This window comes from Hyla sarda, chromosome 2 (assembly GCF_029499605.1).
Source record: "Hyla sarda isolate aHylSar1 chromosome 2, aHylSar1.hap1, whole genome shotgun sequence".
Classification (NCBI taxonomy): domain Eukaryota; kingdom Metazoa; phylum Chordata; class Amphibia; order Anura; family Hylidae; genus Hyla; species Hyla sarda.
This window is the reverse complement of record NC_079190.1, coordinates 299,066,997-299,081,522: the sequence shown is the minus strand read 5'-3', so window position 1 is coordinate 299,081,522 and position 14,526 is coordinate 299,066,997. Positions and strand designations below refer to the sequence as shown.

Below are 14,526 nucleotides of genomic sequence, written 5' to 3'. Positions count from 1 at the left end.
TGTTCACTTTTTCAGTGTTCTTGTCTATGGCACAGTAGGTTTACAAAATAAAGGCTACAATAAAAGATACTGTGTTGCTTCTTTAGCAAATCCATGTATTTGAAGCTGAAGCTCCTTTCTGTCAGAATTACTTCTGCATGAATAGAGAATGATACCACATTTTATATTCAAATTTACAAATCTAACAAAGTAGTGTTAGACCATATTTACAAATGATAAAAAATGGAATAAACCTCCATTTATGCTTCATATTGAAGTGACTTTGGACATCGGCTACACACTTTTAAAAAAAAAAAATGGCTATATTTCTGCTCCCATTAAATCAGATTTTATTTATTTATATATTTATTATAAAAAATAATAATATATACACATATATTGTACAGCTACAAAAAACTGTCTAAATACACGGCATTTAGAGATTATCCCATGAAAAACCTTTATTATATATCGCCTTGAGATGCTATAAATGTGTGATGACTGAGCATGTAGGATGCAGCTATACTCTGCTCAACTTAAAGGGGTACACCGCCCCTCGACATCTTATCCCCTATCCAAAGGATAGGGGATAAGATGTCAGATCGCCGGGGTCCCGCTGCTGGGGACCCCGGGGATCGCTGCTGCAGCCCCCCGCCATCATTACTGCGCAGAGCGAGATCACTCTGCACGTAATGATGGGCAATACAGGGGCCGGAGCATTAAGTCACGGCTCCGCCCCTCGTGACGCCACGGCCCGCCCCCGTCAATACAAGTCTATGGGAGGGGGCGTGGTGGTCGTCACGCCCCCTGCCATAGACTTGCATTAAGGGGATGGGCCGTGATGTCATGAGGGGCGGAGCCATGATGTCACGCTGCTCTGGCCCCTGTATCGCCCGTCATTACGCACAGAGCGAACTCGCTCTGTGCAGTAATGATGGCGAGGTGCCGCAGCGGCGATCCCCGGGGTCCCCAGCAGCGGGACCGCGGCGATCTAACATCTTATCGCCTATCCTTTGGATAGGGGATAAGATGCCAGGGGCGGAGTACCCCTTTAAAAACAGCTTTGGACACATGGATGAAATGTACAACCAAAATTAAGGCAGCCATTCCCCCATAAATACAGATCAAAAAACAAAATTGATCAGCACCTCCAAAAAAACTTAAACTCTGGATAGGGGATAAGTAACTGACCGGCACTCTATTAATTTCTATAGTAGTTCCGATGATGCTCGAGTGCTGTATTCGGGTCTTTTCGGCACTCCCATAGAAATGAATGGTGTGCACACGTTCCTCACTATGCGCCATTTCTCGTTCCAGAGATTGTGGGGGGGTCCCAACGATGGGACCACCCGCCATCAGCAACTTATTCTCTATCCTGTGGATAGGAGATAACTTTTTTTTTTTTTTGGAATGGTCACAATAAGTTTGGAGTCCAACATATCCACAAGAGGGGGGACGAGCTCTGCTCATTGTATTTTTTTTGTAGTTTATGTTGTTTATGTATGGTATTAATAAATTTTCTTAAAATTGAATGGATTGATTGGTGTTTGAACGGATGTGCCCAGACCCGTCACCTATATGTACATATGGCCATTAGAGAGAGAAATGTGAGACAAAAGCAGCTTAATATTCAACAAAATGGGTATTAAGTTTATCTCTATTAATGCAGAGGCCAAGAGGTTGGACGCAGATGTGGTGTGTATCCAAGAGACACATCTCCTCTCAAAAGACGCTCACCGCATAAACAGTATCCACATCTGTTTTATGTGCATGCACCATACAAAAGAGGAGGAGTGGCCTTGGCCATTAGGGAGAACGTAGTTCTTACTTTGCAAAAAGTGGAGAGTGACGATAATGGGCGGTGCATTATCCTTACATGTCAATTGAATCATGTTATTTATTTAGTTATGTTAGCTCTGTTTCTATCTTTGCAGATGACACCAAGCTTTGTAGCACGGTACAGTCTATAGAGGATGTGCATAAGTTACAAGATGACTTGGATAGACTGTGTCTGGGCATCCACTTGGCAAATGAGGTTCAATGTGGATAAATGTAAAGTTATGCATCTGGGTACTAATAACCTGCATGCATCGTATGTCTTAGGGGGGATTAAACTGGCAGAGTCACTGGTAGAGAAGGATCTGGGTGTACTTGTAGATCACAGACTACAGAATAGCATGCAATGTCAGGCTGCTGCTTCCAAAGCCGGCAGAATATTGTCATGTATCAAAAGAGGCATGGACTCAAGGGACAGGGACATAATACTCCCCCTTTATAAATCATTGGTACGGCCTCACCTGGAATATGCTGTTCAGTTTTGGGCACCTGTCCATAAAAGGGACACTGCGGAGTTGGAAAGGGTGCAGAGACGCGCGACTAAACTAATATGGGGCATGGAACATCTTAGCTATGAGGAGCGATTAAAGGAGTTACAATTGTTTAGTCTTGAGAAGAGACGTTTAAGGGGGGATATGATAAACGTATATAAGTATATTAATGGCCCATACAAAAAATATGGAGAAAAACTGTTCCAGGTTAAACCTCCCCCCCCCCCCCCCAAAGGACGGGGGGGCACTCCCTCCGTCTGGAGAAGAAAAAGTTTAGTCTCAAGGGGCGAAACGCCTTCTTTACCGTGAGGACTGTGAATTTATGGAACGGTCTACCTCAGGAACTGGTCACAGCAGGAACAATTAACAGCTTTAAAACAGGATTAGATACATTCCTGGAACAAAATAACATTAATGCTTATGAAGAAATATAAAATCTCATCCCTTCCCCAATATCGCGCCACACCCCTACCCCTTAATTCCCTGGTTGAACTTGATGGACATATGTCTTTTTTCGACCGTACTAACTATGTAACTAGTTATACTCTGGTGGCAGTATATGCCCCCAATAAAGCCCAGTGTACCTTCATTAAATGCCTACTCATCAAAAGAAGTTGGGGGACATGTTATAATGATGGGAGACTTTAATATGGTAATGTGGCCAGGAATGGACTCTACCTCAATTTCCTCTAAAACTGTTCCCACGGGTCTTTTTTCACTTGTTAACAGTGCAAATTTATATGGTGCTTGTAGAATAACTAATCCTACTGAGAAAGCTTATACTTTTTATTCTAACCCGTAAAGTCTATACTAGAATTGATAATTTTTTTTGGATCCCTGTCATTATTAACTCTAATTGAGGATGCTGGCATCATGCCCATAGAGTGGTCAGATCATGCCCCAATAAGCCTTACGGTCAAAGAAAAACATTCTCGGCACCCAATATCTGTATGGAGATTAAACTCAATGATACTAAACACTCCTAATCTGTCTCTATCTGCCATATCTAACTATTTTAAGATTAATGATACCAGAGATATATCTGACCCCATATTGTGGTGTGCATTCAAAGCTACTATTAGAGGCCATTTTATTAGTCAGGGGGCCTATGATAGGAAAGAGAAAACTCGTCTTAGATTAGAAATGCAGTTGAAAGATCTACATAGACAAAATCAAGCAAAACATTCACCGGAACTGCTACAGCAAATTACTAAAATACAATCCGAACTCCACACCCTTTCCCTTCAAATGAGGAAACCCTACGCCGACTGAAATTAAATTGTTATTGGCAGGGGAATAAAGCAAGCTCAAGGCTGGCCAAACAGTTAAAAAAGAGAGATTCAAAAACTCGAATCCCCTATATCTTCAAAGAAAACGGCTCCAAAATTACTGACCCACAGGGTATTGCCAACTGTTTTATGGAATATTATCAAAAATTATATAATCTTAAAGGGGTATTCCAGGCAAAAACTTTTTTATATATATCAACTGGCTCCAGAAAGTTAAACAGATTTGTAAATTACTTCTATTAAAAAATCTTAATCCTTCCAATAGTTATTAGCTTCTGAAATTTTCTGTCGAACTGCTCAATGATGATGTCACATCCCGGGAGCTGTGCATGATGGGAGAATATCCCTATAGGAACTGCACAGCTCCCGGGACGTGACATCATCATTGAGCAGTTAGACAGAAAACAACAACTCAAATTCAGAAGCTAATAACTATTGGAAGGATTAAGATTTTTTAATAGAAGTAATTTACAAATCTGTTTAACTTTCCGGAGCCAGTTGAGAGATATATATATATATATATATATATATATATATATATATATATATATATATATATATATATATATATATTAATATATATATTAATATATATATTTATATATTAAAAAAAAAGTTTTGGCCTGGAATACCCCTTTAATACTGATGCATCTATATTCCAACTTACCCCCAACACAATTTCCTCCTTTCTTCTATTTCATTACCTCTTCTTCCTGCTGATAGATTAGAGGAATTGGCATCTGATCTTTCCATAGATTAAATATCCGGTATACGCTCTCTTAAGTCATCTTAATATCCTGGTCCTGATGGCATTTCAATTGATTTTTATAAAAAGTTTTTTTCTCTATTGGCACCCTATTTACTTAGGTCCTTCAATACTATTGTTTCAACAGGTGCTCATCCTGGCGAGATGTTGGAGGCGCTGGTGGTTACCATTCCTAAAGCAGGTAAATCAACAGATAATACTGCAAATTTTAGACCCATTTTGTTACCAAATAGCGATATAAAATTATATGCAATGGTTGTGGCGGCCCGGCTTAATAACATTTTACCTGAATTTGTCTTTAAAGACAAAGTCGGCTTTGTTAAAGGCCGACAGACACTAGATGCCACCAGACGCTTCCTTGTTCTCATTGCTAAGGTGTGCGCCGATTGAACGTCTTCTCTGCTCCTTTCACTGGATTTGGAGAAGGCGTTTGATCGGGTACACTGGGATTACTTGCGCCACATCTTACAAAGGTTCAAATTCCCATCTAAATTTGAACAAGCCATTATGGCACTCTACTCCAACCCCACTGCTAGAGTGTTGAGTACGGGAGCAGTCTCAAACAAATTCACCCTTGTTAACGGCAGGGGTGCCCGCTTTCCGCTTTACTTTTAGTTTTACTTATGGAGCCTTTTGCTCAACACATAAGGACATCGCCAGCAGTTTCTGGAATTAAAGTAGGATTAAAAAAACACCGTATAGGGTTATTTGCCGATAGCATAATTATTTGTTTAACAAACCCTCAGAGATCCTTGCCCCCGGTCTTCGCTGTCATAGAGGAATTTGATAGGGCTAGTTATTACAAGATAAACCTAATGAAGTCCACTCTCCTTGCCTTTAATCTCCCTACAGAAGTACAGGGTTCTATATCTATGGCCTATTCATTCACTTGGGCAGAGGACCAGATTTCTTACCTGGGTATTGTATTAACTTCCTCTCCTTTTTAAAATGGCTTTAGTAAATTTTTCCCTACTCAAATCCCAAATAGTGAAAGATATTTCTGGATTCTCGGCTCTTCCGGTGTCATGGGCTGGGCGTATAGCGGTGATAAAGATGGTTTTGTTACCAAAGATTCAATTTTTTTCCCGTAATTTGCCAATTATTATATCTATGCGGTATATTACTGAATTGAATAATCTTACAGTTTTTATGTAAAGGTAAGCGCCCTAGAGTTAATGCTCAGCTGTTATATCACACACTTGGGGACAGGGGAATGGGGGTCCCCTGCCTACGTTTGTACTATTATGCAGTTATATTGGATCAGTTGAAAAATTGGTGGTGGCAGGACGATCCACCACATTGGGTAGAGATATAATCTGACTTGTTGGGTTCTTTATCTCTACAAAATTTTCTATGGGCCTTGCGGTTTAATCCAGATCTCCCGGTGTCCGCTAGGTATCCCTCACTTATAACAGTTATAAAAGTGTGGAGTAAACTGGAATGTATTAAAGCTATATGTCCATTACAATTATCAAATATTCCCCTCTCTGCAATAAGCAATTTTGTAAGTGATTTTGATCTAACCTTGTGGATCAAATTAGGTATAACCCGAATATCCCAAATCATGGATCACGTGGGTCTGCTTTCATTCTCGGTTATAACTAACATGTAACTACTCCCCAATAAGGAATTTTATAAATACTTAAGAATACGCCATTTTTGGGCTCTGTCAAGTGGCCTCAGAGTGAAAGCAGAACAAGGTATGAGATGTTCTTTCTAAACCATAAGAGGTTTAATAAAGGAATTTCTATAGCCTATAGGGAGATGGTGCGAACTAAGAAGCCTCTGTACTATTCATTTCAAATACGTTGGGAAGAGGACTTGGGGAAAAAGTTTACAGGGGAACAGTGGAGGTTTACTTTTGAGATCCATAGGAAGTTGTCTAGATGTGTTAATCACTTTGAATCCTCTCGTAAGTTACTCTATAGGTGGTATTATACACCTGATAAGTTAGCCAAAATGTTCCCTCATCCCCAAGACATTGTTGGAGGTGTGGTAAGGCAGTAGGCATGCGATGGCCATTCTGTGCATAGGGTGAGTCGGGGCGCCAGGCTGGAGATTGTGGGGGGTCTCAGCAGTTGGACCCCTGCGATCAGACACTTATCCCCTATACGTTAAGTACCAGAGTTCCCCTTTAATAAATGTGTAGAAGCATGCTTACATAGTTGCAGCAAACCCACAAAAAAAGGAGCAATCTGAAAATGCTAAGGCTGTATTCAGATTATGTTTTTACCTCTTCTTGTTCATCAGCATCCTGTCAAAAAAGCATAGAATTACTATTGCTTGAATAGAGTCATTCCAAATATTGCAATTCCAACATGTATTAAAGGGTTTATCCTGTGAATTAACTTTGCTCACCTATCCACAGTAAAAATGTATGATCACTGGTGCCCCATCTGAGCCCCATGTCCCCCTCACAGTATTGTGCCAGTGAGTAGAAGTTGAAATAGAGCAGCAACCCTACATGTGTCCTACCATTCAATTCGTTGTCTATGGAACTGTCTGAAAACAGCTGAAAACTCTTAGCCCTATATAAATTTTGAAGTGCTCTTTTCCTGCATCTTCTCTTTGCAGTCCTGCTAAGGACACCCCCTCCTGTGCTTTTGGGGCCCAGTGCTTATACATTTATCACACCTTTCATATGGATAGGTTATATTGGTTTTATTAAAATTGTAAGTGTGTGCCAGGGTATATTCAGAGCCACAATTTTTGTTTATTTGTTTTACATGTATTATGTGTTGCAGGATTCTTTATAGCATATTAAACCCTTGCCTTCAACTTATTCCATCTATCAGTCATGGCAACTGGAGGCGGAGAAGACACTACTGATGAAGCTATAAATAAAAAAGAAGGTAAATCATGTATCAAAAAATTGTTTAGTCTGTACTTTAACAAAAATAGTTTAACCCCTTTACGCAAAATCAGGTACATGTACTTAGTGATTAGGGATGACTTCACCCAACAACATGTACATATACCTGATGGAAATAAACTGTCACAGCGCCCAGTTTGAGCTTGGCTATGCTGCACAGCCGAGCGTCCCTGAAGCCGGCCAAGGACCAATCGCAGCGGTCCTTGGCCGGCGATCGCTCCAATTGGTCAGTCAGTACACACGGACCAATAGCAGGGATCTGGCAGGGGTCTCTTCCTTCCCCCTCTCCTCCGTTGCTTAACACAGTGAAGCGATCGGTGGTGAGGGGGGCCCCGTCGGAGGAGGCCACCCTTACCACTCAGGATCAGAATTGCGCTCCGATCCTGAGTTAACCCTGTAGATGCTGCGGTCACTGTGACTGCCGCATCTATTAGGGTAACAGAGGGAGGGAGCTCCCTCTGTCACCGATTGGCACTCTGCAAGGTCAAAGCAGGTCGCCGATGGTTGCCGTGGGAAGTGGTCCCGGACGGAGGTCAGTGTGCCGAAAAGCAAGTTGTAGATTGGTGCTTGTGTTCATATATTTAATTTATTACCATCTTATATGCTATACCCCTTGATTGTCACCGTGGTTGCAGGGTACCTGGTGTTGCCGCATTTTTTGATGCATTGTCTCCCTTTATATGTGTGTTTCATTTTAATGTATATCAATAAAAATTATGTTGGCACAAATAACTCCTTTGGCTTGTTGATTCACACGTACGGATTTGCAGATTTGATGTACAGGATTTGAATCTGCATTCAGTCATTTAGTTTACATTGGAATCTGCAGCATAAAATCCTGCGCATCACATCTGTGCAGAATACTGTACATGTGAATAAACCATAAAGGGGTACTCCGGCCCTAAGACATCTTATCCCATATCCAAAGGATAGGGGATAAGATGTCTGATTGTGGGGGTCCCCAATGGCAGGGTCCCCATGTCTGAAGCCTCACGACCATGGGGCAGTCATGCCCAGCCCCCTCAATGCAAGCCTATGGGAGGGGACGTGACGGACGTTTCTGTTGGAGTATTTCAGGCTAAAGTAGGATAAATGGGTGAAAAAAATGCAATTTTGCACATTTGGTGTGCAACACCAGTGACATAAACTGTCCTCTTGTTCCTGGATCTTAGTGACCCAAAATAACATGTTCTACCAAAGGATGTACTTTTTACCACATGGCCTGGATGAACCTGCTGAATTACATACTTTGGTCTTTTGCATCACAACATACTATAGCACAGGCTGTTGGATGAAGACAAAATCTCCCATGTTTCCCTTTTAGGGGTTAGATCTAATGGCCTAGATAGAACATCAATATTAGATCAACTTTCTGCCGATCAGTTGTTTGAAGGGTCTCGGGCTCTTGTATGAGCAGCGCAGCATTTTGAGGTTAACAGGTTGACTCTGTGGTACCTTACCACCACTATTAAAAGTATAGCAATTGTAAGGACAAGTTCTGCAGCCTGTCAAACAGCTGATTGGCCTGCGTCCTGGGAGTCAGACCCCAGCCAATCTAATATTGATGGCCAAGATATTGATATTCCAAGAATAGGCGGTCAATTTTAAAGGCCCAGATAACAATTTTTAACCTTTTATATTTTAAACCACCTCAACCAGATTGTCATCTGGTTATTGCAACACATTGGTAATTAGTTCATTATGATTGTATTGTTTAGAGAAATGTCATTTGTTTTTATTCTAATATGATCAGAAACTGGAGTGACAACTTTCTTTTTCCTCTTTGCTTTATTTGTAGACAGATCATTGATGGTAATTCCTGAACTTGTTCTTTATAACATTTTTGTCCTACAGAACAGGAAGCAGAGGCTGTTTTTCTTAGTTACACATTTCACATGACTACAATGAGAAGTGAAAATGAAGATTCTAGACCTCTTAGAGATGAAATAGATGTAAGACAAAGAGACAGGTACTTGTCCCACATAAAAGTGTGTGTTTTGTCTGGTGTTTTTTAAAGTTAGATAGAGAATCCTGTGGAAAAATTCCATATATATAGTGCATGCTGTGTTTAAAATTTCATCACTGTCCTCAAAATGCAGTAAATGGCACAAAAGCTGTTGTTACCTTTACTGTATTTTACCATAACCTTAAGGGCACGTTCATACGTGCGTATTTTCTGCTGCAGATCTGATTTTGCAAGAAGAAGCAGCTCGGTGGCAGAAAATACACATGTGTGAATGTACCCTAAAGGAGCATCTAACCATATTGTTTTTTATGCCATAAAAAATACAGAAAAACACTGTATTCCAGATTTATGAATGAGTGCCTGAAACATAAACTGTCTGTTTTTGCCTATAACAACCAATGACAACTCAGCTTTCATTTTACAAGAGCTTGTTAAATGATAGATATTAAATTTCAGCTGTGATTGGTTGTTATGGGCAAAACCAGACAGTTTGGGTGTTCAGGCAGATTGATAAATATGGCCCAATGTGTGAAGCCTATCCAGATTTTAATTTGAGGCATCCTTAGACTTGTTTGCTGATGAAAAGTATCTTCAATGATAAATATCTTCTAACGTGTTTTATGAACACAATTTACTTTTCTAGAATCCAACCAATACTTATAGAATACTTCCCCTCATGAGAGGGAACCTGACACATTTAAAATACAGTTTTATCTGAAGGCATCATTATAGAGCAGGAGAAACTGAGCAGATTGGTTTTGTGGGAAAAGTTCCAGCATAACTTGCCATTCATGAATATCTTTGATCATTCTGGGATAAATAGTCGAGTGGGTGGTCCTGCTCTGGGATTGATGGCTATCCGTGTATATGTGTGCATTTAGAGAGCTGTATGTCACTGAGTAGGATCACCCATTAGACTGCCAAAATGAGCAGATATTTACAAGTTATCCTTAAACTTTTTCCACAAAGCTATGTATGAATCTGCTTAACTTCTGCTCTATAACATGATGCCTGCAGACTACATGACAGGTTCCCTTTATGGGCTACTCAAAAAATGCATTTATGTTCATGCAGCATAAACATGTACGTTCCCAGAGATGCTGTGATAAACAAAACACACTTAGGGAAATCTAGTAAAACATTGGTCCTGATTTACTAAGGGCCCATTTAAACAATGACCATTCCTACCCATGCCCCTTTGGGTGCAAGGAGATGGAAAGTAAAGCCTTTCACTATTATTTATGGACAAACATGTTGATAAATATGTTGCTCATTCAATGTGCCAAAATTCTGATGCAGCAGGCATAGTAAACATGGGCCACTATAGTATATAAAAGTAGGACCATGGAGGTCCTACTCCCCCCTAATCTCCAGCAGCTCAGGGCTGAGGTTACTTTGCTGATTCTACTGTCAGTGTAGGAGAGGCAGGAACTCTCTACTTTCTCTAGGGGCCCCATTATAGTAAGTGGCAGATTATTTGGAGATGGTGAGGGTCACAGCATATGCTATCCTATACAGCATGAATGTACATCGTGGAACAATATATTTTATGTTTCAATATATTGGGCATAATTATCAGGTATGCATTCACAAGTAACAAATGAAAAAAAAAGCCTTTGTTTATTAAAATTATTGTTCCCGTTTTTCCTTTTTTACAGTGTAATAGACAACTTGGGGAAGCAACTAGCTACAATTGGGGACGACATATATAAACAACATGAGAAAACTTTTGATAATTTCCTCAGAGAGTTGAACCCCAACCTGGATAATGCTTATGACATCTTCAAAAAAATAGCCTCCAGGTAATAAAGAAAAGTTGGAAATGTATATTGCATTCTACAGGGGGATTCAAAAAGATGGCGCCAATTATAACCTCAGTATTTGTAACAAAAAGATAATACAGATGTATAAACATGGAGAGACATACTATCTAACAAAATGTTATCTATACAAAAATGTTTACAGTCATTTCTATTTGTGACATGACAGATATGTAGGAGGTAGTCTAGTTCAGTCCAGACACATGACAGCATATCCTCAAATACGGACTCCACTGTTTCAGTGATGTGTTGTCTCATGTTGTTCCGAACCTGTGGCTGAGAGGGACATGTACACTGAGTCCTTGATGTAGACCTCAGAAAGAAGTTGCTGGGTGTCAGAACTGGCGATCATGGAGGCCAGCGCATTATAGGTGAATTGTCTCCTGGTCGACTTACTAGGCCTGTCTCTTCCAAATTATTTGGGCACCAAGACTTTTCTCCTTGACCTGAATACACAGTGGTTTCAATAGCAGTTTTTATGTGGAGTACATTTACTAAATTTATTTTGGAAGTTTCATTGTGCTGTTACATCTGACCCTGATCTATGTGCAAATATCTTTTTCTTGCTTCAATGTCACCATGTTATGTCACACCATTTAAGGGTTTTTACCTTGATCCACTTTCCACAGCAAACTTAATATTTTATTAGGTTGACTAAAATTAAATGTCTGCCTCCAAAAATAACAGACATGACCATATTTCCTTGTCTCTGATTTCTTTTTATTCACTACACTTTTCATATGAAAATCTGTGTGGTGGGCGGAGCTTCTTACTGTCACATGGTTTGCTTTTAACTTCATTTCTCAGTAGTCATTAGTGCAGAAGCTCATTCATATGCTGTATAGTATGAGCCATCCATCAGGAGAATGTAATCTTTATAATGGTAAAGTTATCTTTTCTCTCCTCATACAGTGTACAGTGTTATAATAGTAAATATTCTTCTCTCCTTCCCTCCTGCCAAGTGAATTAGTCTTACACGCTGTAATACAGAAGCTACAGCAGTATATAATGTATATTTACCTAACAGTGGTCAATAAATATTCAGCCTCCTCATGCATATTTATTGCAGTGAACAATGTACTTCTAGAAGAATCGGGCAAGTGTGGCAGCTCAATGCTGCAGTCTATTAGGCTGTATATTTATTGTGTGTGAGGAGAACTGAGCATGCCTGACCAGAGAGGAAACTGCCAACCGGACATATCCCATGGCAACAAACAAAACCCAAGAGACCATTCAGCCTATATCGGTAGGGCTGCTCTTTAAAAAGGTTGATTTTTGATAATTACTTCTCTTTGCAAATATGTTTCTTTTCACATAATCCACCAGTTTAGACCTATTTATCTTCATGGTAAAACCCCTTAAAGTACATGTCATATTTGGCTCTTGAAAATGAAAGCTGTGCTGTTTGTTACTGGTTGTTATGAGCAACTAAGCCAGTTTTGCTTTGATATTCATTAACTGGCCACTTACCACTGATGTTACTTTAACCCCTTCCTGACCCTTGACACACCTGTACATAATTGAATGGGTGAGGGAGTACGGCTTGGGAGTTGGGTCTGCACTATAACTGGCAGATGCCCGCTGCTATAGCAGCTGACATCTGCCTCTAATGACGGACATGGAAGATCGATTTGATGTATGTCATTTAACTGTTTAAATGCAGCACTTAATAGCGATTGCAGCATTTAAATGTTAAATTCTGCTAATCCCTGGTGTCTAGTGGCAGGGGGCCGATAGGTTGCTTAGGAAGCCCGAGGCCTTCCCTGTACCTCGGCATCTTTCATGGCTGGACAAATGTTAAAGCCTTTAGCATTAGCAATAGAACATATAACAATTCTACTGCATTATATTGATTTATGCAAGCCATCTACTCATGAATTATAATAGGCCCTAGGGGGCCAAAAAGTGTGTTACAAATAAAAGTTAAAATAAATTTGAAAATATAAAAAAAAAATCCCCCAATAAATCCCCCATGACCCTTCCTCATTTTTCAAATAAAACACTGTAGAAAAAGAAAAAAAATACGTACTTGGTATAAACGTACTTGGTACATGCATTAATGTCGTAACAATTTAACTATTCCATTTCTTATCATGCACAATCAATGGCGTTAATGCAAATAAATTCCAAATGCCAACATTTCTGATTTCTGGTCATATCACATCACATAACATTATTTTTATTATTTTTTTATAAAAAGTGATCAAAAAGCCAGAACTACTCAAAGGGGGTATTGTTAAAAACTACAGCTCATGGTGCAAAACATTAACCCTAACAAAGCTCCATAGTTGGAAAAAAAAACTGTTGTAGAGGTCAGAACATGACAATGAACAGAGTTTTCACATTTTTTTTTAACAATAAAACAAAACATAGATTATCATAATTATATATTAAGTTTGATATCATTGGAATCCTACTGACCCATAAAATGAAGTTAGCATTTATCATATTGTCATCTTTGAAAAAAATATTGGTAGACAGATTTTCACTATTCCATATTTTTTTACAATTTTGTCTTACATATATATATTGTCACGATGCCGGCTGGCAGGTAGTGGATCCTCTGTGCCAGAGAGGGATTAGCGTGGACCGTGCTAGTGGACCGGTTCTAAGCCACTACTGGTTTTCACCAGAGCCCGCCGCAAAGCGGGATGGTCTTGCTGCGGCGGTAGTGACCAGGTCGTATCCACTAGCAACGGCTCACCTCTCTGGCTGCTGAAGATAGGCGCGGTACAAGGGAGTAGGCAAAAGCAAGGTCGGACGTAGCAGAAGGTCGGGGCAGGCAGCAAGGATCGTAGTCAGGGGCAACGGCAGAAGGTCTGGAAACACAGGCAAGGAACACACAAGGAACGCTTTCACTGGCACTAAGGCAACAAGATCCGGCAAGGGAGTGCAGGGGAAGTGAGGTGATATAGGGAAGTGCACAGGTGAACACACTAATTGGAACCACTGCGCCAATCAGCGGCGCAGTGGCCCTTTAAATCGCAGAGACCCGGCGCGCGCGCGCCCTAGGGAGCGGGGCCGCGCGCGCCGGGACAGAACAGACGGAGAGTGAGTCAGGTAGGGGAGCCGGGGTGCGCATCGCGAGCGGGCGCTACCCGCATCGCGAATCGCACCCCGGCTGGCAGCGGAATCGCAGCGCCCCGGGTCAGAGGACGTGACCGGAGCGCTGCCGCGGGGAGAGTGAAGCGAGCGCTCCGGGGAGGAGCGGGGACCCGGAGCGCTCGGCGTAACAGTACCCCCCCCCTTGGGTCTCCCCCTCTTCTTAGAGCCTGAGAACCTGAGGAGCAGACTTTTGTCTAGGATGTTGTCCTCAGGTTCCCAGGATCTCTCTTCAGGACCACAACCCTCCCAGTCCACTAAAAAAAAATTTTTTCCTCTGACCTTTTTGGCAGCTAAAATTTCTTTGACCGAGAAGATGTCCGAGGAGCCGGAAACAGGAGTGGGAGGAACAGATTTGGGAGAAAAACGGTTGAGGATGAGTGGTTTGAGAAGAGAGACGTGAAA

The 14,526-nt window shown here is 40.9% G+C and overlaps 1 protein-coding gene across 4 annotated transcripts in view; it reads left to right on the top strand.

Moving 5' to 3' along the window:
- Window positions 1-14,526, top strand: part of BAK1 (BCL2 antagonist/killer 1) — a 76,926-nt gene that overhangs the window by 34,030 nt on the left and 28,370 nt on the right. For 3 of the 4 annotated variants that reach the window (XM_056557556.1, XM_056557557.1, XM_056557560.1), the window contains exons 2-5: window positions 4,489-4,542; window positions 7,106-7,213; window positions 9,088-9,202; window positions 10,858-11,001. In XM_056557556.1, the coding sequence (XP_056413531.1) occupies window positions 7,159-7,213; window positions 9,088-9,202; window positions 10,858-11,001 (314 nt within the window). In that variant the 5' untranslated portion in view covers window positions 4,489-4,542; window positions 7,106-7,158. The remainder of the gene's footprint in view (window positions 1-4,488; window positions 4,543-7,105; window positions 7,214-9,087; window positions 9,203-10,857; window positions 11,002-14,526) is intronic. The other variant, XM_056557559.1, reaches the window with a different exon arrangement.